At 43.6% G+C, this 23,828-nt stretch overlaps 1 protein-coding gene across 1 annotated transcript in view; it reads right to left on the minus strand.

Annotated features, from left to right (window-relative positions):
• The window catches only part of frmpd4 (FERM and PDZ domain containing 4), a 35,185-nt gene that overhangs the window by 8,096 nt on the left and 3,261 nt on the right, over window positions 1-23,828 (minus strand). The window contains exons 2-8 of the mRNA XM_067255529.1: window positions 23,451-23,556; window positions 7,012-7,128; window positions 2,928-3,088; window positions 2,529-2,631; window positions 1,567-1,612; window positions 617-721; window positions 234-341 (exon numbers count right to left, since the gene is read on the minus strand). Of these exons, the coding sequence (XP_067111630.1) occupies window positions 234-341; window positions 617-721; window positions 1,567-1,612; window positions 2,529-2,631; window positions 2,928-3,088; window positions 7,012-7,128; window positions 23,451-23,524 (714 nt within the window). The 5' untranslated portion in view covers window positions 23,525-23,556. The remainder of the gene's footprint in view (window positions 1-233; window positions 342-616; window positions 722-1,566; window positions 1,613-2,528; window positions 2,632-2,927; window positions 3,089-7,011; window positions 7,129-23,450; window positions 23,557-23,828) is intronic.

The raw sequence follows: 23,828 nt of genomic DNA on the forward strand, positions 1-23,828 counted from the left end.
GTGAAAGTGTGCGAGTGCTTTGTGAATGCACTTTTAGACAATTATAGAGTCATAATTAAATAAAGATAATAGGCTACTTTATGCCACTCTGATGAACAGAACCTTACATAACCAAACTTTTGACTGGTACTGTATATGTGGACAATATACTACTATGAATTATGGAGAGTTAGTTTTCTTGATATATAATAGCTCTTGAGATGTTTTTAGTACCATACAGGACTTGCACCCACCTTGATGGACGTGTTACTGTCAAATTTAAAGGACTTTGTCTGTCCGTTCTCCAGATACACCTTGAGAACATTTGGCATGAAAAGCAGTGAATTGTCCTTCACAGTTTCCTGAGTGGGATGAAAAATGAAGCTTATCAGTTACTGTTTTCAATATCCACCTACATGGGTCACAGATTGTGTTTGGCCAGTCAAGGGGAACATTCTCATACTGCTGAAATGATTTAAAAGAGACTTAAGTACAAACAGCTCTATGATAGTATTGAAATTATTTCATTCCTATTCCGGCACGGAAAATGGTCAAATGGTCTTAAACGTTGATTGCCTCAGAATCTAGCATGACCTGAAACCAATGTCTAAGATGGAGTGTTGCTTGTTCTACTTACTGGGACCTGGCCGTTGATGATAACCTCTTCAGCAAAGCGGACTTTGACTGGATTAGACTTTAACTTGGCCTTTTTAGCTGCACTGATGAACGCAGATTTGGGTGACTTTAAGAGCAGAGAGGATAACAAGAAAAGACAGTTGGCAACAGTTCTGCAGTTCCCCTTCAGACACGTCAGTGAGTCCTCAGTGGTCCATTTATGAATGCCATCCTATAAAACTTGCAAGGCCACCTTTCTGCCCTTTAGCATAGCAATTCTCATTAGAATGAGAATCATCAACCCTGTATTACATTTAGTCATTTAGCAGACACTTTTATCGAAAGTATTAATGTGATTGAAGACATAGTGGGACGAGCGAAGAGAGGAAGGACACCCCGCTGGTGGATTTGTCTTTGTCACGACCATGTCTGATAAATGAGAACAATTCCAGGCTGGATTATAGGAGCGACTCCAAACCCCTTGTGTTGTTTTACATGACACGCAGCCCTTCTTTCTGCTAACTATGTCTCCATGAGGGCCGTTCCAGCAGAATACCATCACAGCTCATCAGGCTATTCCCCCTGGCACACATACATAATTCTGAGAAACATGATTAAAGTCAATTAATGATGAAAGGGTGTAATTGGTATGACTACTCTCAATTGCACATATTATGAAGTAATTGCCCCAAATGGGTGCAATTAATGGCATTGTTTTATGAGTGAAGTAGGTTCTTGAAATGAGAAGTTTGGTGTTTGTACTGTAGTTTCTCTCAGTTAGCCAGGGTAATACTACAGTTCTACCCTTACTTACAGGGCTTGCAGAAACATATGGCCATAATTCATTTCTTGCAATCACAAAGTCAACAACGTAATCAGATCCACACACAAGCAGCCAGTTGAAGGGTTTTCCTCTGGGGTTACTATGAAGCGTTTGTAGTGTATGAAACCTTTGAAGATGGCGAGACTTACTGGATACGGCTGAACAACTGTCAACAGGATGGACTGCTTGCAGCTCCTACAGGACAGGACACACACACACACACATAACCATTAAGACACACTCACTGACAAAACTTCATAAAATATTTAAAGCTCAATTGTCACATCGACGTGAAGAGGATGTTAAATAACCAAGGACAGTTTTCAGAGGAGCATAGCTTCCATAATGGAGGGCCGCTCATTGCTGTTAGAAGGAACCCACAAATACGGCCTAGAAAAAACCAGAACCAATCTGTGTCAGCCATGCCTGGCACAGCCGGCTCTTCCTCATCTTTGTAAAAGCATAGTATTTCACTGCAGACAAAGCCTGGTGGAGGCTGAAGGAGCTGTGACAAACCGGCTTGCGTATCGGCATATTTCACAGCACTAATCTACTGTAAAACTGCAGCCCAGGTCATATGAGGACTCTGATGGCCTCTCAGGCGGTCACTCAACCAAGTCAAGCACATCAATTTCACAGGGCTTGTGACGAGAAAAAAAAAAGCTACCGGCTCAGACTGTACAGCTGTATGACCTGGATGGTGTAGAGGTTGGCAAGAAGGGCCATTGTTACCATGAGATTGTCATCCTTCACACAGTTCAGAGACAAATAGGGCAATCAAAGCCTCAACAGCCTTTAGGCCTACTGTATGAATGTTTACTTTCAATTATCATCGTTATATTAAACATGCAACTATAAGGACGTTAGCACAGTCCTTAATGGGTGAAAATTGGTAGTAGGTCAATAAATATCTAAATACTGTTATTTATTGCGACCCATAAATTCTTTTTTAAGAATTCACCTTGGAAATACAGAATGTCAGGCATTTGCTTGGAGGCAGCAACAAAACACCATGACAACAGACACTGGACAATTACAGCACAGCCAATCTACCAACTGAAGGCCCCTCCAGTCTTCTACTGTGGGCCGGAGGCTGGGAGCTCCCCCATACCTGACGAGGTCGATGACCCTTTCTCTGGGGGCCGAGCCGACAGCCTCGTCGTTAATCATAATGATCTCGTCTCCTGGGACCAGCCTCCCCTCAGACGGGCCCCCTGCCAGCACACACATGGGAGAGGGGTTAAGTGGGATTAATGGTACAAGATCAAGCTATAATTCTTGATTTTATGGATATGCTGTTTTCCAGTACATACTGTGGGGTAAAAGGTGGCTCATTCATTTAGCCCTCTTAAAAATCTGGATGCATCACTACAATACAGCCTCTGTTGTTTGTTTTCACCTCGTAGTACCTCTCTTTCATTATCCTGTGTACCCATTGGTACATTTGGGCTTGTTGATACGGTGAGTAATGACATAATGAGGTTCATTGGGAGCTTCTGTCATGCTTTACCTGGAGTGACTGAGCGGACCACCACTGGTTTCTCACTGCCTGCTACGAAGCCAAAGCCCAGCACTGGGTCCCGTCTCATCTCCACCTTCCGGGGGGCCGGAGGAACAAACCTGTCAGAGTCCAGACGGACCTCCTCCAGGGAACTGCTCTGAGACACGTGGCTTCACATGAGAGGAGAAAGAGAGAGCGACGCAGAGAGGGAGAGAGAGAGAAAGAAGTAGAGAGAGGGGAAGAGAGAGGGAGGTAGAGAGGGAGAGAGAGAAATAAGTAGAGAGAGGGGAAGAGAAAGGGAGGCAGAGAGGGAGAGAGAGAGAAAGAAGCAGAGGGAGGGAAAGATAGAGAGACAGAGATGAACATATTAGCTGAGAGATTATAGTCATTATATTATATTGGTCCGCACATCTATCTTGTAGTACATCTTTTACATCGAGTCAATATCCACATTGTGATAAAAAGGTATTCACAATAACATTCTGTACTAAGCATTACACTGAACCTTCAGAATATAAAATACAACTGTGGCTTTTGCCCAGATTCTGCCATTATACAGTACTAAAACATTTACTGTAGTAAATGTCATGTTGTTTATTGGTATGGCATCACAGGATGTTTTTCCATGTCTAAGACAGTGAAAGCGAAAAAGGAGTATTTAGTCTGAAGTAACCAACTAGTGAGAAGCCTCAAAATAGAATGTGTAGGCGATGACAATCAAGCTACCATTGTATGTTTCTGCAACAGATCCACACATTCAGCTTCACCAAAAATATTTGAAGAACAATCCACATTTTCACACATTTTATTACACCAGTACTACAGACTTGACCAATTAACAGTTAATTAGAAGCTCACTTGAATGCATATTGTATTATAATTCATCCATGGGGTTCATTAGGAACAGGAGAAGGAGCCAAGAAGGTTGTGACTTCTTTCACAGAGTGTAGGAAGGTGGTGATTAGGCCTGTTCCAAGCCAGAGACACGGTGCAGCAGGCAAGACTGACTTATGATGCTGCTGAACCTTGGCAACCCTGTAATTTATACCCTAATGGAAATCAACACTGGTCAGCCTCAATGCTCATTTCACCCAGGGCCCGTTTGTTTCAATTAAGCAGCTGGATTCCATTACCAATGCTCCATGGGGGGAAAAAGAAGCCAAAAAATGTAATTCCAAGTTATACCTTTCCCTATTTTGTTCATTTGTATAATTGTTCTACTCTTTTGCCTGGTACAGGAATGGCAGCAGTCAATGCAGGGGGTGGGGCAGAGACAGAGGTAGAGGCAGGGAAAGAGACTGAGTTAGAGGCAGGGGCAGAGGCAGTGTCAGAGACCAATGTAAAGGCAGGGGCAGAGACTGAGTTAGAGGCAAGGGCAGAGGCAGAGACCAATGTAGAGGCAGGGGCAGAGACAGAGACCAAGGTAGAGGCAGGGGCAGAGACTAAGGTAGCAGCAGGGGCAGAGACCGAGGCAGAGAACGAGGTAAAGGCAGGGGCAGAGGCAGCTCCCCATGGTGCCACACTGTTTAATTAGAGCTGTGGGCAGGCCTGTATGCCCAGGCAGTGTGTAATTCACTGCCATTCCTGACACATGTTCCCCTTGCCAGTGAAAACCCATAATTAATCTTTCAAGGCACAAGGAGCCAGGGAAGGGAGCAGGATAGCCTTGACATCTCTCGACAAGTATACAATGACCCACAAAACACATTGTTCCTCCTAGAGGCACACTTACTCATCTCATGATGTGTGGTCGTATTTCCTTTGGTTTCTGATTACAGTCATAGCGCATTGCATCAGGTAACATCAAATGTGTGACGGAGACAAATGCACTTTGGGTCGGGTAAGTCGACTGTTTTTTGCATTAACATGGCAATGCGACAGATTGTGCGCAGTGTAAACCATATGGCCCTGTGCATCCAGGAAGTATGCTGTCTCATCTCCTACCACGGCCACCTGCTAAAGATGGCCTCCCTCCCAAAGTGCTGACAGCCCTGCGTCTAATGGTCCCTAATCATCCCTATTAGCTGCTAATGCAGCCCCAAACCAGCCCGCAGCTCTCAGAAACACTGTGGTCCCACCAGATGAGCAGGACTGACGGCATGGGACTACTTATGACGGCATAAGTAGTCACAATGACAGTGACAACAACACATATCATCAATGACATCATCGAATTGGATCTGACATCTTTGGTTTGGCAGAACCATTCCCTGCTCAGCTGATGAGCTGGAATAATAAATTGCTACAAATAGCTAAATGTTTTTCTTTTGATACAGAAATATTTGGGGAAAGGGCAACCTCTGCAAACTCCTCTTCTCATGTTTAAGAAATATCTAACGAAATTACAGATGACCAGATGACCAGAAATGACAACCGGTCTTTGCACAACAGCTCCTTAAACTGATTATGATATTTGTTGTATGTTACAGTTTATTAACTGGTATAACACATGATTTATGGATGAATCCATGTTCACTCAGACAGTACCTGTGGTTAATACCCCAACTTGGCATGAAGATGCCAAGGCCTTGAAGCCTCCTGACATATCGCTGCTGACAGACACACACAGGCACCACATTATTTATGAGTCCTGTTTAAAGGCAGAGCAGTCAGAGCTGGAGCTGGACCAGCCTCCATGATCAGCCTCAGCCGGGCATCCAGCTCCTCGGGTGCCCCTCTCCTCTTATGTAACCTCTCTGACATCACGCCATGCAAGTCGCAAACCCGCGTGTGACAAGTTTCCTGCAGTTCCTCCCTCCATGCATAATACAAACATGGTTGCCCACAAGACAGCGACTGTGCTGTGAAAGCCGGCAGCAGGAATCTGTGCATTACGTGCAGCCACGGTCGTTTAATGCTCCAAAGTAGTCCATCGAGTTGAAACCACACGGAAGAACAGAGAATCTTATGCACACAGAGGGAAAGGACAGTGTGAGTACAGCATATGCTGAAGCACAGATGCAGATGCGGGGGCAATATTTTTAGACACGGTCTGAATTCGCTCCTCTTCTTATCGTTTATGAGAAAGAACCAAAAACAGAAACAGAGAGAGAAAGAGAGAGGCAACATCCGTATCCTCCTACAGAGAACAGGAGATGTAACATCCACTCACTTGTTACGCTAACTCTAAAATAACACACTCACATCAAAGGACCGAGAGGAAATTGAGAGGGAAATGTAGAAAAGAGAGAGGGACAGAGGAAAGATAGAGAGAGAGAGTGCGAGAGAGAGAGCGAGAAAAAAACTGAGAGACAGAGCGAGAGTGAGAAAGAGAGAAAGAGAGAGAGCATATTTACCTGTAGTCCTTCTCAGAAATCCACCACTGCCTGTGGATCGATTATGCTGATAAGACTGCACCCCTCCATCTTCGCAGCTACATGCACCCTCAGTTAGATCCCAGCTAGACCCTACGCAGGTGAATTCTGTATCGGCAGGGACTCTCCCACACTCATTACAAGCTTTACCTCCGCGCTTCTCAGCACTCTGCCCGGTTCGTGTCTGAGTCTGACTAGGGTCTCTGTGAGCGTGTGTGAGAGGGAGAGAGAGTAGGGGCAGTGTGTGTGTGTGTGTGTGTGTGCGCAGCAGTGGAAGAAAGAGAATCAGCATTCTGAATGCACATATGGAGACAGAGGAGTGCAGAGGCTGTGACGTGGCTGGAATAATCACAGGTTGCCAAAGATTGTGAAACATCTGGGGGACGAAGAAGATGAGGATAGGAGGAGGAGGAAGAGGAGGAAGAGGAGGAGGAAGAGGAGGAAGAAGAGGCGGAGGAGGAGGAGGAGGAGGAGGAGGAGGAAGAAGAGGCGGAGGAGGAGGAGGAGGAGGAGGAGGAGGAAGAAGAGGCGGAGGAGGAGGAGGCGGAGGAGGAGGAGGAGGAGGAGGAGGAGGAGGAAGAAGAGGCGGAGGAGGAGGAGGAGGAGGAGGAGGAGGAGGAGGAGGAAGAAGAGGCGGAGGAGGGGGAGGGGGAAGAGGAGGAGGAGGAGGAGGAGGAGGAGGAGGAGGGGGAGGGGGAAGAGGAGGAGGAGGGGGAGGAGGGGGAGGGGGAGGAGGAGGAGGAGGAGGAGAGAGAGAGTGAGAGAAAGATATTACTTACTTGATGTAGCAGTCTCGCCCCTCTCTATTGGAGCCCATGTCCCATCCATTGGGGGGTCCCTGGGAGGCACTCCAGGTCCCAGAGGGGGGAGGCCAGCCTGAAGACTTGGTCCGGTGGCTGGAAAGGAGCACAGAGGGAGAATTTCAGCCTTGAAAGGACTCATAGAATCAGAATCAGATCAGAATCAGAATGGGATTTATTCGCCATGAAAGTTTGGAATTTGCTTTGGCAGGAAGGTGCATACAATAAACATATACCTAAAATTTAAATATGTGGACTATCTATACTAAGGGTACATAAACTAGCAGTACTAAGTGGGATTAGAGAGAAGCATTTCCAGTAATACGAGTGGTCATGGACCCACTGTTTTATGCTAAGTAATTGACTTGGGAGAATCAGCTAAAACCCAGCATAAAATAAATATGCATTCCTCATTAAAAACGGTATGGTCCTATCAAAGAAAATGTTTGTCTGACAACAGATATGAACATGACCGTTCCAAACACGGTACGTACTGAAACACAAGTTATCACACGTTCTCATGTGATGCAACGGTTAGGATGAGTGGATGTCTCATGTCTGCCTCATACACTGTGTTCTACTGTATATCCAGAGTAAGGCAACTAAGAAACAAATTTGCCTTCAGTTTTCCCCCAGTTTTACTGTTTCCTTTTTCTTTGCAACACAAAGTCACATGTGGCAAAACATGGTGAATGGGTGATGCTACAGCTTGTTACCCCAGCCCTTGCCTCTCTCTCTCCCTTCCTCATTCACTCTCTCTTTCTTCTTCTCACGCTCCCTCTCTCTCCACCTCTTTCTTTCCGTCTCCCTCCGAGGCACTCTATCTCTCTTTCTCTCTCTCTGTCTATCTCTCTTTCTCTCTCTCTCTCTCTGTATTCTAACTCTTTGTGGCTGTAGAATGAATGACGCTATGGAAGCTGCAGCAGTCAGTTATGTCACTTCAAAGGCTTGTCTGCCATGCAACATGGATCTTCACATCCATTATTCAAAGCCTCTCTTTTTCCTTCCTAATTTCCCCCCAGTTACCACCAAGCTTAATGTGTGTGCGTGCACATGTGCGTGTGCACAGTCACAACACAGTATATAGTACCATGAACTATGCATGAACACATTGCAGACTCACCAACAGTGAGGTCTGTGAGCTTGGAGGGAAAAATCAACTAACAAAACACAACACCACTAATGCTTCCATCATCTAAAGAAAACAGAAATGAAGCCATAGTGGAGCCAGCTCACTTAACCTCATAAAAAAAGCACTTACCGGTGCTGCTGGATGCATTAAATCTGCATGCATTCATATTTGGTCACAGCATAAGACAGCTGAAAATAGCATTCACAGACATCCCAACCTGCAGAGACTCATTTCCGGGAGGTAGCTCCTCACCCCCCCCCCCCCCCCGCCACCCCCCCTGAACGCAATCCGGACGCATGATGTACCCCCTCAACTCTATCTCTACCAGAAATGACCATTACACTGTCTCTCGCTCGCTCGAAATACAAAATCCCCGATTTCCGGGAGATTGTACAGCATTTTCTGGCGTCAGGGAGACGCTATTGAAATGCGGGAGACTCCCGGACCTTCCGGGAGACTTGGGATGTCTGCATTCATGTTGTCGAATACAGTACCATTGAGAAACAGATAGAGAGAGAGAGAGAGAGATAGAATGAAAGAGAGATAACTTGGCCTCAAAGAGAAGCCTCTGACAACAATGGTGTGTTTGAAAGGTATTAGTGTTTCCATACGAGTATGGATTTATTGGACCAACAGTCCATTAGCAGAGAGCAAGCACCCCTGGCTGTATATTTAGAAACAGCTCTATCCCTGACTGGACTGATGTATATGTGGTCTACAGGATCAGAGCCAAGTTAATCTCAGTCATGTCCCTCTTGATGGATTGCAGAGGTGCGTTTGAAAAATGGTAAGCATTGCCCACAAACTCAACAAGTGTCACTTCAACATGATTACAGCAGTAAGACATGTCCTAGTCAGCATTTTACCTTCACTACTGAAGTTCTGTTATCATCATTTCAGTGAAAAATAATCAGCTGAATTTGTAAAGTCAAATGATCTCTCCAAAGTTGCCGTGACTGAGGATGATGAATGAATTGTAACATCTCTACAGCTGTTGGAGTGCTTCATAATGGGCATCACTTTAGTCACTTCTTGGGTAATCTGCAATCCTAACAAAAACTTTCAGCAACACCTTTAGAAGTTGTTGTCACAGTGCGTAGAGCGTGTACAAAATGGAGCAGTCTACTCACAGATTCAGTTGATGTGCCTTCAAAAAACCATTCTGAATCAACAAATTGTTGTGCAAAATCCATTCTCTTTATTTCCGCCACTCTCTCCTCTAATGGCCTAATGGTAGATATTTTGATCTGTGATTTCCTTTGTCTGTGCACAGGAGGTGCATCATGCCTTGAAGCCTGTGGTAGAATAATGGCCCCTGGATCAGTTGCAGAAGTTCAGCCACTGGTGGACATTGAAACCAAGCCCATTCGGCAGGCATTAATAAATGATGCCTGCAATGTCACGTAGGACTGAGTAATGGAGCACCAACCGGGTCACTCACGCTGCACAATTCATGAACAGGTAACCAGGAAACTCAGACAAACTACTATTTTAGAGTTTCTGTTTGGCTCTATGTTTAACAATGTTGAAAATAAGGAAGGAGGGGTTGGATTCCTCTTAAATAAGTTGACTCGGTTAAATAACAGTTCCCCCATGGAAGGGTGGGTGCTGAATACGTAGAGTACTTCAATAGAAATCACTTAATCTTTTTAAATGTAAGCCAGTTCTAAAATGCATACATTTTTCACTGAATGTGAAAAGGAACCACCCAAAGGAGTGTAAAATAAAGACTGCAATATTAGAAATAATTGCTCCGGAAAGGTAAATCCGTCTTTTTAGAGAAGATAATAAGATAATACATGAGCAGAGAGAATCACCTGGGAGTGAAACAGAGGGAGAATAATAAGCAACGAAACGCTGGGACTCCTGGGAGGGTCGAAGTCTCTGTTGCTATGGCAATGAAGGTCAGTGGAGTTCAGGCCGCTTTATAATCCAAGCTGGAACACAGAGATCACGACCCTGACCACATTTAATAGAGGGACTTAATTTCACACATCCATCGTGGTATATTCCCATGCAGGGTAAAAAGCATTATCTTTGTCTCCAAATGGGTGTTGTTTCAGTTCTTATTCCAGTTCATAAAACTATTAAGTAGGCCATGTAAGAAATTTTTATTTGTGTGCCAGTGCATATCGCTTTTCAGTGAATTATAAAAAATAGAACAATCAATCTCATCCTTTCTTCGTCACAGTCAGCCACTTCCAACGCTCTCTCTTGTCTCGTTCTGTTTTTCTTTCCCTGATCTTTCCCCTCCCACGACTACCTGAGGATGCAGTATCCAGCAGACTCATTGGTTGTTAATGAAGAGTCTTTTCTTCCTACTGAGTTTTATATGTGGTAGAAACTTCACCTAGCGGGAGCATTCAAACCCACAGGCACTCGGCTTTGTCTGAATAATTCACAGGCATAATCTGCAGGAGTGTGGTCTGAAGCTGAAACTAAATCCAGACACTGGCACCAACATTTCTCCCATTACCAGTACTGAGGGTTAAGTGACTGTCTGCCATTAAGGATCTAACATCACACTAGGTCTCATAAACAGTACAGAAAAGCCTTTATAAATGAAATAGTTCCCTGAATAGCTGCACTGCAACAAACACTACAGTAAACACTATATCATTTCCCTGAAGCAGCTTAGAGATGTGTGGCATAATAGTTCCATGTGTGGGAAATATGTTCAGCTGTTCAGTGAATGTGTTGCATAACAGTTATACGGTCTACCACTCAATTTCAGTTTGTTGAGTGAGAAACAAGTTGGGTGAAAGAAAGTCTACACACACATTGTCTTTCCCTTCCTGGCCAGTCTCTCATACACAAACACCTACACACACACACGCGTGCGCGCGCACACTCACACACACGCAAAGTGATTTCCTTAAATGCAGTAGCACGCATGAAAATCCTCAGTTTAGCCGACATGACAGAAGCAGTGCTGACCTCTGGATCGGTCCTGACTGGCAGTGCTGAAAGGGATCAGGCAGGATGACAGCAAACTGCTGCTCTCTGTTGTCCATTTCACTGACCAAAAAGTTAGTCCAAGTGATGGGAATTTGAATGCATACTTTCCAACCACACTAACATGATGGTGTCTGGCTATGGAAGGTTATGGAATATGGAACAATGGGAAGAGTCCCTGTTCATCTTGGAAGACTGTAAAGGAGGAGCCTACTACAGACTGAGGGAGCAGTACAGAGAATGAGACAAATGATGATAATCGGAGAGCTTTTCTATTGCAAGAACTCAGTCTGAAAGTTAATTTACTAATGGTCTGCTTCATGGTTGTTTTTGTGTATGAAATGTAGGATGGCTGATCTGACCTCTTTTAGCCTGTTAACTCCATCTGGCCACAGTCCCTCTGGCATGTGGCTATTTGACAGGTTTGTTTGGTCTATCAAGGCTGCATATCATTGCTTGCCAACTGAGAAGCGGTATGAACCACCTACATGGCGTGTGAGGAATGAGTTGAGAAGGATTTAATAGCATCATTAACAGAGCAAACCCAAACTCTGTACAAATTCAAAAACATTAGCTACTGATATCCTAAGAACACTGGATGTGCCTTTGGGCAGAAGCTTTCCTTAATTTTAGCTATTATTCCAAAAACAGATGAATATTACATTTCGGTATTTGTCTTTGTAAGTGCTGATATTGTTGCCATGGGCAACAGCACTACCGCAGGCAGTTCTCAGCTGTGTCTGTAAAGGATGGTTTTCTTGGTGCTGTAGCTAATCTCTTATGGGTAGAGAAAATTACATCTCGGAACCAACCCACCCGCAAAGATCTTAAGAGTTTTACAGTGTCAGAGTGTGGTTGAAATCCTGCTGGCTCTGATCCGGGTCTACCTGTTATCCAGTGGGCACCAGTGCGTCATCAAATAGATATCCTCCTTCTGGAGCCATGGACCTCTGATGCACCAGTTCCAGGAAATGACTGGGCACTGCACCAGTAATAATGTTATAACATCCCCACACACACACACACACACACACACACACACACACACACACACACACACACACACACACACAAGTCTTCCAGCTATGGGTAAGAAACTACAAGAAATAAGGAAAGACAAGACACAATAACCTTGATCACGTATTCACGTCTTACTGCCTGCACTTAGGCTGACCACAGTTTAAAACACCATGGGTTCCCATTCCAACCAATGAAATAATAACCCACCGTTAATGTCTTTAATATATGAGATCTTCTCAAACCCTTTTTTCTTCAACGTGCTTCGTCTGAGATAAACCCACTACAGTGATGACATCAGCCCTAAGGCACCAGCCTAGATTCAGATTCTCATGTACGTCTTTGTTCTAGTCACTGCTTCTATGCAAAGCTCTGGAAAAGGGAACATTGAGTGGGTGCCTCAAACCTCTCTCTCTTCAACCAAATGCCAGATGGGTTCAACAACCCTGACATCTATGGTGTACAGTATACAGTGTCCCCCAAATAATGCCTCTAGTTTCAAAAGCAGCCACATTACACAAAAGACTATTGAGACCTTCTTGTACGCTGATGAACATTTGGGTTGTTAAAAATGTGTTCAGTCCAGTGACTTCTCCATGAACACTTTGGTCGGTAGGCACACACAAATAAAAGCATTCAATTCATTATAAAATACACTTTTTTCAAAGCTTTTAAGCTTAAAAGATTCAATACAGAAGTAAACAACAGGAAACACACATACTGTGCAACGCATCTGCATTATTCAGCAAATCTTGTTTTGAGGAGGCTGTACTTCCTCTGGTCTGTGGACCATTCTTAGGAGCCAAGCTGCAATCTTGCAATACTCACTGTCTCAATTTTAGCAAGGTCTTTTCTTAAACTACAGAATGGGGGGTGTCATGCATTAAACATGCCTTTCCATACTTTGAGTTTCCTTTAATATAACTTTTCATGAACCAAATGCCAAGCTTGTACCTTATTTATTCATGGTAGGAGCCCTCTGCTGTTGTTTGCATGTCCTGTGTATAAAGAAGAAACTCTGGTGGCTTTCAATGTTGTGCATACCATAAGATTAATACGATTAAGATTAATACTAATATCTTTTGGTACGCATTTTTCTTATATTCTTCACAGATATTGCAACTGAATAAAATTTATTTAATTCAACAAGAACCAAATACACTGTTTTGATGCCTGAGATTCCCGGAATACATCTCCCTACACACTGAAACGCATGAGTCAGAAGGGTGGTCTCAATTAACCTGTTCCAGATTTCAATCCAAACAGGCTGTCTTCAAAAAACCTCATACACTGAGCAGTCCCTCTAAACAAACCAAACAACAACACACCAGAGACAATTTTTTAAGTAATCTCAAAGCTCGAAGGGGTGAGAGTACCGTGAGGTGCCATTGCTGAGAACAGAAAATCAAGACAGGGACATTTCTTTCTGAGCACTGAGACGTCTGCAGGAGCTGTGAGGCATTAAGCACAGCCAAGTGTCGAAGGCATTCATAGTCTCCAGGGCCCTTATGAATCACAAACATTGGATTACTGGGGTAAAATTGTCCTTTTTGTGCTCAGCTTTAACTATATCCTGCCGATTAGCATGCTAGCTGGAACCAAGAGGAGAGACTATGTGACAGGGGAATCTTATAATCTTAGACTGCATTGCATGTGGCTTTATTAGCAGAGACAGGATGCACCGCTTCAACAGGAACAGTATCAAAATCAATGCTACGTATGGAGAGGTTGGGATGCTGGGCTGACATCATCCGGAGGAACAGGCCTGTCCTGCCTCGTTTAAAATCACTGTTGTTTTTCAACTCACGCATCACTGCACTCTTTACAGATACACACAAAATAGACTAAATAATAACTAAATAGATTACTTAAAAATATCTGTTTGTTTACTAATTCAATAGCATAATCAGAGGAACTGCATCAACAGATGCTCGTTAAAAAAAACGATTTTCATGCTCACTGTCATCATTATGCCCTTCTCAATTAGGCTTGCATCTCTTTTGAATAATTAAAAACATTCGGAAGGAAAACGGATATGTATTTAAATGTTCAAAAGTACACCGTTCAAGTTGTTTCCCATCCCAAGAATGAATTAAACCTTTGAGTGCACCCAGTATGATGTGTGGCATGTGATATTAGTTAGATTTAGATGTTAGATTTGTAACCTGATCTGTCAGCATTATGGCCTGAGTACTGATGGCTCTAAATCCCTTAGGAAGATTAAGCTGGTTCAGATCTCGCGACTCCAGGGTGCAAGGTGAGTGTCTGTCTGACGCAGAATTGATGTAAGACCTTCCTCTCAGCTCCCATTTCATTTGTGCTAAGGATGAGTTCTAGTGTCTAAAGCCTAACAACCTGGCAATGGCCAAGCCCTAGACAGTAGCCACCTAATCCACAGTGACTGAAGTCATTTCAGAGTTACGTTAATGAGGTTGCCAAATCAAGTCATCGGGATAAGATGTAAAAGTGTGAGCCCTCAGCCCTGGGTTCTTGTTTCTGACTTATAACCAGATAACTTTGTCAAACCTGGTGTAATGTGTGGTGTGAGCTTGGCAATTTACTTTGTTATTATGGTGTCTACCATAGGCTTTCTGCAACAGTGAACCACCAAAACAATGGAAAAATTAAATAAAAAGAATAGGCAAAGTAAAGCAATGTGTCAAAACTAGAATATTATCCCATTGTCATAATAACGTGACATTCGTGAATGTCTAATTCACGTGAAAATTTATAATAACATAGGAAGTATGATTTTGTTGAATGAGTGTTTCCACCAACAAATAACAGGTGCATCTGTTTCATTACAGTGCAACAGCACTTTTATGCATCTTTTTTATTTATTTATTTTGCCTCAGTGAATCCTCCCGCGCACCTCATTAAGTTTAGGCACTTTAGCCTTTGTTGTTAACTAACCCCCAGCCCCCACCCACCCCATGTCAAGTCACCCACCCAACCCCAATCTTCATCACGCATCCGTGCCCTGCATCGGATCACGTGTGTCACAACGCAGACAGAGTTATCATGATAATCCTCAAACAATAAGTGCACTTACAACATACATTACCCCCGATCTCCCATCCCCTAGCCTGGTGTAAATCCCCTCTCTCCCCTCTAAAGCGTGCCTCTGGAAGGAGGACACAGCCCTGGTCCACAGATGCTGTGGACAGGCCGACACCCTCACGGCAGCATCCATCCCACTCACCCTGTCAGCTTTGGCATCTTCACAAAGCTGAACACGTCCATGTGTGCAGAGGACTGCAGTCAGCGGCTACAGAATCTACCATCGACCTCACTCCCTCCCCATTGTCCAACTGTCTTTAGTGGTTGGAGGAATAAATAATTCAGAAAACAAAACAAAACAAAAAAACGTAGCTTCCACAAGTCAGGTGGAGAGATTAGTCCTCTTGCCGGGGCTTCTGCATGGCTGAGTGATTGCTGTGTCCTCGCCTCAGCGGCACAAATCCACAGCCCATGGAACAGGATCTGGCAGTGCCCAGCCTCCCTGGTTACATCCTTCAAAGCATGCCTCCGTCGGGCGTGTTAAGCTACCTTCATTTAATTTCCATCGCAGTGGAATGATGTGCAGGAGCCGCACAGTAACAACAGCTTTGGAGAGAGGCAGAGAGAAAGAGAGGGAGTGTGAGAGGCAGGCAGAGGGAGAGGGAGAATGAGAGAGATGTAGAGAGAGAGGAAATGAGAGAGGGAGCATAAAATAAAGTAAGGGAGGGATAGATGGAGAGTCAGGAGACTGAGAGAAAAGGAAGGAATGCCAGTGAGAGTTAGAAAAAGAGAGAGAGTGAGAGAGATAGAGAGAGAGTGATAGGGAGGCAGGAGAGACAGAAACAGGAGGGGGGGGGGGGTGGTTAGAGGGGTTGGGAGTAGGGGTAGGCTGGGGTTGTGGGGGCCACACAAATCACTTGTGATTGATGTAGCCAGCTCCCTTGAATTTCCCCTCTCTTCTACAGGGGCCAGTCTCATCTATTCCCTGGCTTGAGGTGTATTTTCAGAATGAAAGGGGAAGAAGAAGGAGCAGAATCCACCAGCGTATGATTGTTGTTGCTCAGGAAGAGGTGAGGCAAATGGAAGCGGGACTGAGAGAAGGACAGACGAGTGATACAGAGGAAACGAGAAGATAGAGAGAGAAATAGAGAGCTGTGCTGCAAACAATAGATGAGCACTAAAGTAGAGACAGAAAGATAAAGAAATAACGCAGTATAAAGGGAATACCCCATCTTCTTTGTGGCTGTACTTTGTGCTGTACTGTAGCTACTGAAAAGGCAATATACACCATCATAAAGATTACACACTCCATCCAACACAACCAAAAGGACAATATATGCCAAGGAATGCCTTAAGTACAGTATACAAGTATTAAGGTATACACCGTGTACTGTATAATATCCATTTATTAAAGGTACATTTTACAATATCACTTGGGGAAAACACAGTTTGGAAATTTTGTCAAGAATTTGTATTGTATGTACATTAAAACTGTATATGCTACACAACTGTACCAAAAGCAGAGTTATATATGTAGTGCAAATGAAGCCAGCGCTGGACTGTGATTCCTATCCATTCAGCCTGTCAGCAGCATGATAGCAGAAAACTTAGGAAGCACATTTATTCCCCTACATTTTACATTTCTAATAATGTGTATTTCCCATATGTCCTTGATAAAGCTCAAAATCACAAGCTACATTTATTTTCAAATCCATTTTCAAAATAAATTCTGAAAATGTATCCTGCATTGCAATGCCCATGATAATGAAAGGGGGGGATATTTCCAAAATGAATACAGTGCTATAGACTGTTGTATTCCCCACAACACTGCTGAACAAACTACTGTAGGTTCAGCACACACACTACTGCAGTCTCCCAGCGAAATGATCGATCACCACATGTCCATTATCCAATAGAGGAAGAATCTCCCCTCATTAATCAAAGACCATAGATGAGGCACCTCTGTCAAAAACCACCATGAGGCCATTTAGATCCTTGTGGTCTGGCTGGTGCATAGAGTGTGATGCTACGTCATGCCCACAGACACTCTGATCAAATTTACCTTTTGCTGTAATAATCGCAAACTCATGGTAATGTGTAAACCATGTTGTAAATATCGTACATTTTCTACTGTATTCCAACCACTTATCCTTAACCCAAAACTTAAATCCCTTCATATTTGTAGAACATAAAAATAGAGATTATTATCATTCATTCATGATTTGCTTCAGTAAAAGTTACCAGAATAACCTACTGGATAAAATGTTAGTATTACAGATATTGACATAATACTGTATCACATCATTATGCTTGTGCCTATGAGCAAGTTGGAGTTTTTTAATACCAGGGTCACTAGAAAGAGGAAGTAATATGATTGTGTGTGGGGCACTGGGGTTTATGGAATATTAAACAGCCCCATCAATAACATGGCTCCATATGCCAACAGTAAATAGAATAGGAATACTGGGATGCAGAGACCAAGGCATTTAAAGTGATGATTTGTAACTGTTTCTTCAGACAAGCTGCAACCATTCTATATTAAAACGCCACAACATGTTAGCCTCTGGAGAGTGACTCAAAGTGCCTTTCCGAGGAGTGAGGCGCCCAATAAAGAAAGATGTCATTTCCACTCTAGTCAGGCTCGTGATTAGTCGGATGTTCTCAGTGAGCTGTAACTGCCGCTCGATCAGTCAAACTTCACCAAAATCCACAGTTCTCTTACAAGCCACATTTACCGGCAGAGGCAGGAGAATCTCGGCAAGTTCAACTGATCTTGTGATTTGAGTTTCTAAGAAGAAGAAAAAAGAAGCCTTTTCAGGATTAATTCCACAGACAATGAGGATTTTGATCCTGGCCTACTTGTTTCTACTATAGAGGCCAGGCTGAAGGAGGAATCTACTGTTGTGGTCCAGGGCAACATCCAAGGCCCAAACAGGACATGTACTGTAGGACACACAGATCAGTGAGCGGAGCGTATCTGACAGTCTGCCTGATCTGCACGCTCTGGCTCCCATGGTGGCGGGATTGAAGGACTCAGCGAATTTGGGCTTGTTAAGTTTGTCCGTCTGGGCACTAGTCCCAGAGGCCGGTCAGAGTGGCAGAGGATATTAGGGTCAGGCAGGAGGGAGATCGAGAGAGACTATGGCTCAGTCGCTTACCAATCAAATTCCGCTTCCTTCTATCCCCACCAATTCCATACCTCCTCCTGAGCCAGTTTAAAAAAATGCTGATTTGTATTCATTTGACTTCACTGGGACACTTAATACCTACCAGTGCTTAAATTCTGCAAGTCCAGAATTTGACTTAAGTAACTTGCCTTATAGAGCTAAAATAAGCATTGGGTAAATCGCTTTGAGGAGAACTTAACATACAGACTGATTGTGTTTGTTTTATGTTAAATAATGCCTGACCTATTATGGCTAATTACAAATCCATAATAATACATTATTTATAAGCAAATGTGTTACTGTAGATATTTACGATATTGTGAAGATTACAAGTTTAGAAAATGTATAAGAACACCCAAAATGTAATGAAAATGTTCAGATGCCCTGTCTGGGCAAAAAATAAATTCTGAGAGAAAAGACACCCGGGGGGGGGGGGGGGGTCAAGCAGAAACATCAGATGTTAACTCAGACTTCATCAAACATTGAATTTTGATGACACAAAATTGTTCAAGCTGCATGAAGAAAATAGGCTGTCTTTCCAAAGTGTCCAATCCAGTGTTTTTGTCTGACACAATGGGGGGAAAGATTGTACTGTGCGTGCAGGAGCACAGGGATATGAGGATACTGTATCAGAGCTCATTGTGCCCTCTCACCCTCACCTGGCATCACTACCCTCTCACCCTCACCTGGCATCACTACCCTCTCACCCTCACCTGACCCTCTGGCCCCAACCACATGTGTGTGTCAGCAGCCGTCACACTGAGCTGGTCCCTGACATGGTCCACTAACACCACCCTTCCCCCTCACTGTGCGTGTGTGTGTGTGTGCACACGAGAGATGCATGGATGCATGTGAGTGAAAGTGAGAGTTTCAACAGAGAGAATGACAAAGAACTATAATGATAGAGAGGGAGAGAGGGAACAAAAGAGAGAGAGAGAGAAAGAGAGCGAGAGCGAGCGAGCGAGCGAGCGAGAGAGAGAGAGAGAGAGAGAGAGAGAGAGAGAGAGAGAGAGAGAGAGAGAGAGAGAGAGAGAGAGAGAGAGAGAGAGAGAGAGAGAGAGAGAGAGGATCTCATAAAAGCCTGTTCTACAGTCTTTGGAAAGTATTCATAGACCTGGAAAGTTTTTGCAGTATGTTGTAATACCAAAACAGGTGTGCTGCAGAGAATGATAAATGATGTGACAATGATATTGGCATTACAAGCGGAGTTAGACGTGTCTGAGCTTGTGAGAAGTACATAGCTTTCGATTAAAGTGACGAAACCTTGCGTCCTTCCTGTATACAGTGCACTGCAACATTTACAGTTACAAGATCACGGTGGTAGATTTTCATCAAAGAAAAAAGAAACCGCATATATTACTATGTAATATGTCCCCAAATTCTGGTTCAGTATCTCCATTGACCAGCCTGAAATATTTACATAACCTAGTGGAAAGTGCAATTACACATCCTAGCACTGCCACCAGGGCAACACACGCACTAGCACATACTCTACATTTCAACTTGAGAACAACATACTGTAGGTAAGGTAAGGTAATCTTTACATACTGTAGCTATGTGTGGAATTATAGTATTGTTTTTTTGCACCTGGCTAAAAGGTCAACCAAGGTTAATCCACAATCCTGGAACCACAGTAATCCAGATAATATCGCTAAACAAGATATCTAAATGAAAACAGATATCTTTATCTCGCCCAGCAATTTATAAACTCATTAGTGAATCATCTATTTCTGTACGTATTTGCACTGTTTCAACTTCTGTGTGTGACATTTTATAATCAACCAAGCCACCAGCTGATTAGATGCTACAAAGCAATCATCCTACACCACCAGGAATTCAACATAAATGAGCTATCATCAACTGATTGCAACTGAACAACCCTGTCAAACACAGAAAAACATCTCCATGTGACTTTGGAACAGCTCTACTCACTGAATGACAGTGAAGACTCCCAGTTCGTTGTCATCGGGGTCCATGGTGGCTGCCTCAGCACCGCTCTGACGGCCCCGCTTCACTCACACTCACTGCTTTGCTCCTTTCACCAGGGTCCAGAGTCTCCACGCCACGCTTGATTTGGAGTTACCATAGGCGACTGAGCTGGCCTGACTAAGCTGTTCCGTTATCACTAACTCTGGCTCTGGCCGGGTAAGAGAGCTCTGGCCGGGGGCTGGAGACTGGAGCTGTCCCTTCTGCCTCAGTAATGAAATAACATCACATTCCAGGCCAGTGCATCAGAAAGCAAAGGGGGATCAATGGAGAGCAGCTGGGCTCCAATGGGTGGCTGCGCTGGTGTAAGGGGGCTCCGCGGAGGTAAAGAGCACTGATACAAATGGAAAATCTAGTCGGTCAGCATTTCCCACTGTCCGGTTTATGTAGCTACGCAATAGGAGAGACTGGGTCACAAGATAAATAAATATCTGTTGGAACATTGAAGAAAATTATTTTTTTACACAGTGTACAAGCGCTGGTGAAGTTCAAAATCCTTCACTTCAGAATATAAAAATGATAAACCATCAATCTCTCATGGCTTTGGACAATGCATCTGGTGTTTATCGTACTCAACATCATCTAACATAAGCCCCTGTTATAATCCTAAATATATCCCTCTATTAAATGACAAACAATCCTTTCATATAGAGAAGGCCGAACCTACTCCCCCCAACCCTGAAACATTAATAGACATTATTTTGGCTAGGCTTGCAATTATTTGCATGTATGCGTTGTGTATAAACAATATAGATCATGTTTCTTTTGTGTTTTGTCTTTTTTTATGAATAAAGTATGTTGTGCTACCACTTAATCATTAGATGAACAGATTTTCAGGGGGGAATTTTCTTTAAAAGACAGGGAATGACAGCATTATAATAATTCACGTTGGATTATGGTGATCAGGCACCTTCATGCGTGAATGACATTCTCACTCTCCCATTAGTTATGAAGCACATGTGTTTGCCTCCCTGTCTTTGCAAGCAAAGAAAATGCGATTGCGTAACTCCGTCCCCTGCCATGCACACAGACGAGAGGCTTTGAGCAGGCTCTGTCTGATTCCCTTCCTGTACTGTTGTGGCAGCAGGTGAAGGAATCCCCTACAGGGAGTCTGTGCAACACTGAAACTGTATGTCTGACTGTGTGTCATCTATCATTCCACATTCCCCTGCCTTTATGGTTTAACTACCGGACACAGTCAAATTAGCATTACTATATGGCCAAGAATAACCATATGGCCCACACCACAGAGAGATGCAGTGAGTTAACATTTTACAAAAGTAGATCCCCTCATGACAAAAATACTTACACATGAACTATTCCAGTCATGTGGCCTGACACTTGCCCTGGGCCACAGTGCAGTGCAGCGCTGCCCTGTTTTTCCATGACACACACACACATAAATACACACACACACACACACACACACACACACACACACACACACACACACACACACACACACACACACACACCGGCTCCACCATTTCATTTAGCATACCCTGTAGTTCAGCAGGGAGGCAACACTAGATGGTGTGTACACCTTATTCACTGGTATATGAATTTAGAATGTACATATAGAATGTTATTACATTAATAACAGTACATTTAGAATGTTATTACCTTCTTCATTTGAAGATGGCGATAGGTGGTGATACAGTATTACTGACTAAATAATGTTTGGAAAATTGGATTTAACAGAAGTGTGCGTGGGAGGAGGCCTGAACCTTCTCGTGTCTCTGACAGCTGGAGTGTATGACTACACAGGCTTCCAAGTTTCTGGATAATTGGCAGTTGAAAGGAAAAGAGACAAAAACTAGGAGAGTAACACCAGTGACTGAAAAATGGGCACAAGGGACAAAGTAGCCTACAGTAAAAAAAGATGACTTTTGGTACCATACATTTAAATGCAAAAAATCTGACAGTTTATCACAATAGTAGTGCAAACTTGCGTTATGCAGAGAAGGAAGCTGTGTTCTCATCTAAAGATGTCAGCGTTTATGGAGCAGAACAAACAAAGGATGCAGTCATTTGCATAAAATGATGAGAGTAGCTCCATGCAGAACAAGAGAACTGGTATTAATATACTAAGCACAGCTGAAGCAGGGTACTACTCTGTAAAGGTTATTACTGTGTTTGGAAAACATGCAGACTCAATATATTATACAAACAATGATTTATTTGGCTTTGCTAAATTGACAATTATAAAACCATTATAACCTTTTTTCATATTGATGGGATGTACACAGATGTCTTATCATTCATGTTCAGTTATGAACAAAGAAAAATTTATGAAAAGCTTCATGTCAATTAGAAAAAATAAACAGAAGAAACTCTTTAGGTCTCTCATGCTAAACCATCTATTTCCAATCCAAGCAGTACATTCACTTCACATTTTTTCATCCTTATTTCCATGACAAAATGAAGTTTCTAATGTGACTTAGTGTGACTCGATAAAAGCAGTGGTTAACCACAGCACACTGTAAAGAGAAAGTGTTAGTACACGCTGAGCCTCTCTGGACCTGGACAGGAAGTTCAGGAATGATACACAGAAGTCAATCCCAGTCAATGAGATTTCAGGATATCATATTGCCAAAATCAGATAGCAGCTCTTGTGTCAACACGCTAGAGCGGCCCCACCCTGCAGCTTTGGGAGGATAGGATTCAGAGGATCCAGCAATTATCTGTAATGGGGGAGAAAAATCGATGTGTCCATGGAAAGCCGGTAAGGTCACCCAGCGGAGGGTGTCACAGCGAGTGGACATGGTGTACGAGTGGACTAGGTCAAAACCGTAGCTCGTTATACCACTACTGTCAAGGGTTTGCATACTTATACGTTGGTTTTATACACTTTGCAACACTCAAACAGTACCTTCTTCTGAAAGAGTATACATTGTTCTAAGCATGGACAGCACAGCCATAAGGTTTCTGCTCTGGGCAACATAAAGAATATGGGTGGAAGTATCCACGCTGTCAATCGATATCTGATTATCAGCATGTGACACACTGACAAAAAGTTGTCAAACAAGGATGTAGAACGGCACCAAGCGACATGTTCCTTGTTCCAACTGAAACCAACAGTCTACACACAGTTCTCCATCATCGCCACGTCTTTTTCTGAATGAATAGCCGTACCCATAACAGGCACCCATAACACTCACCCTGGCTGATCTTGGTCCACGGTGTTGATAGCACAGCCCTCTGCTGCAGGCTCCTCTGTGTCCTCCACGTCCATGTCTACTCTCCAGCCTGCTGGCTTAGCTTGCGCTGTTGGAGGGGAAGACTGAGAAAGTGAGGGCAATGTACCTTATTCCCGACTGAGAAGCTCTTGGTAGCAGGAGGAAGAGCGAGGAGGGAGGGTGCTCCTCAAACTGTTCTCCTTGAGACATCGAGAGTCCGATATAAATTCTATCAACAGTAAAAGGATATTGAGAAATCAATAGGTAGAGGCCACTTATGTTTCGAGGTTCAGTCAGAGTGGCAATGTGAAACGCTGTGGCCTAGCCCTGACGCAGGAGTTGCTTCTATAAGTGGTTAAT

Source organism: Osmerus mordax, chromosome 2, assembly GCF_038355195.1.
Source record: "Osmerus mordax isolate fOsmMor3 chromosome 2, fOsmMor3.pri, whole genome shotgun sequence".
Lineage (NCBI taxonomy): Eukaryota > Metazoa > Chordata > Actinopteri > Osmeriformes > Osmeridae > Osmerus > Osmerus mordax.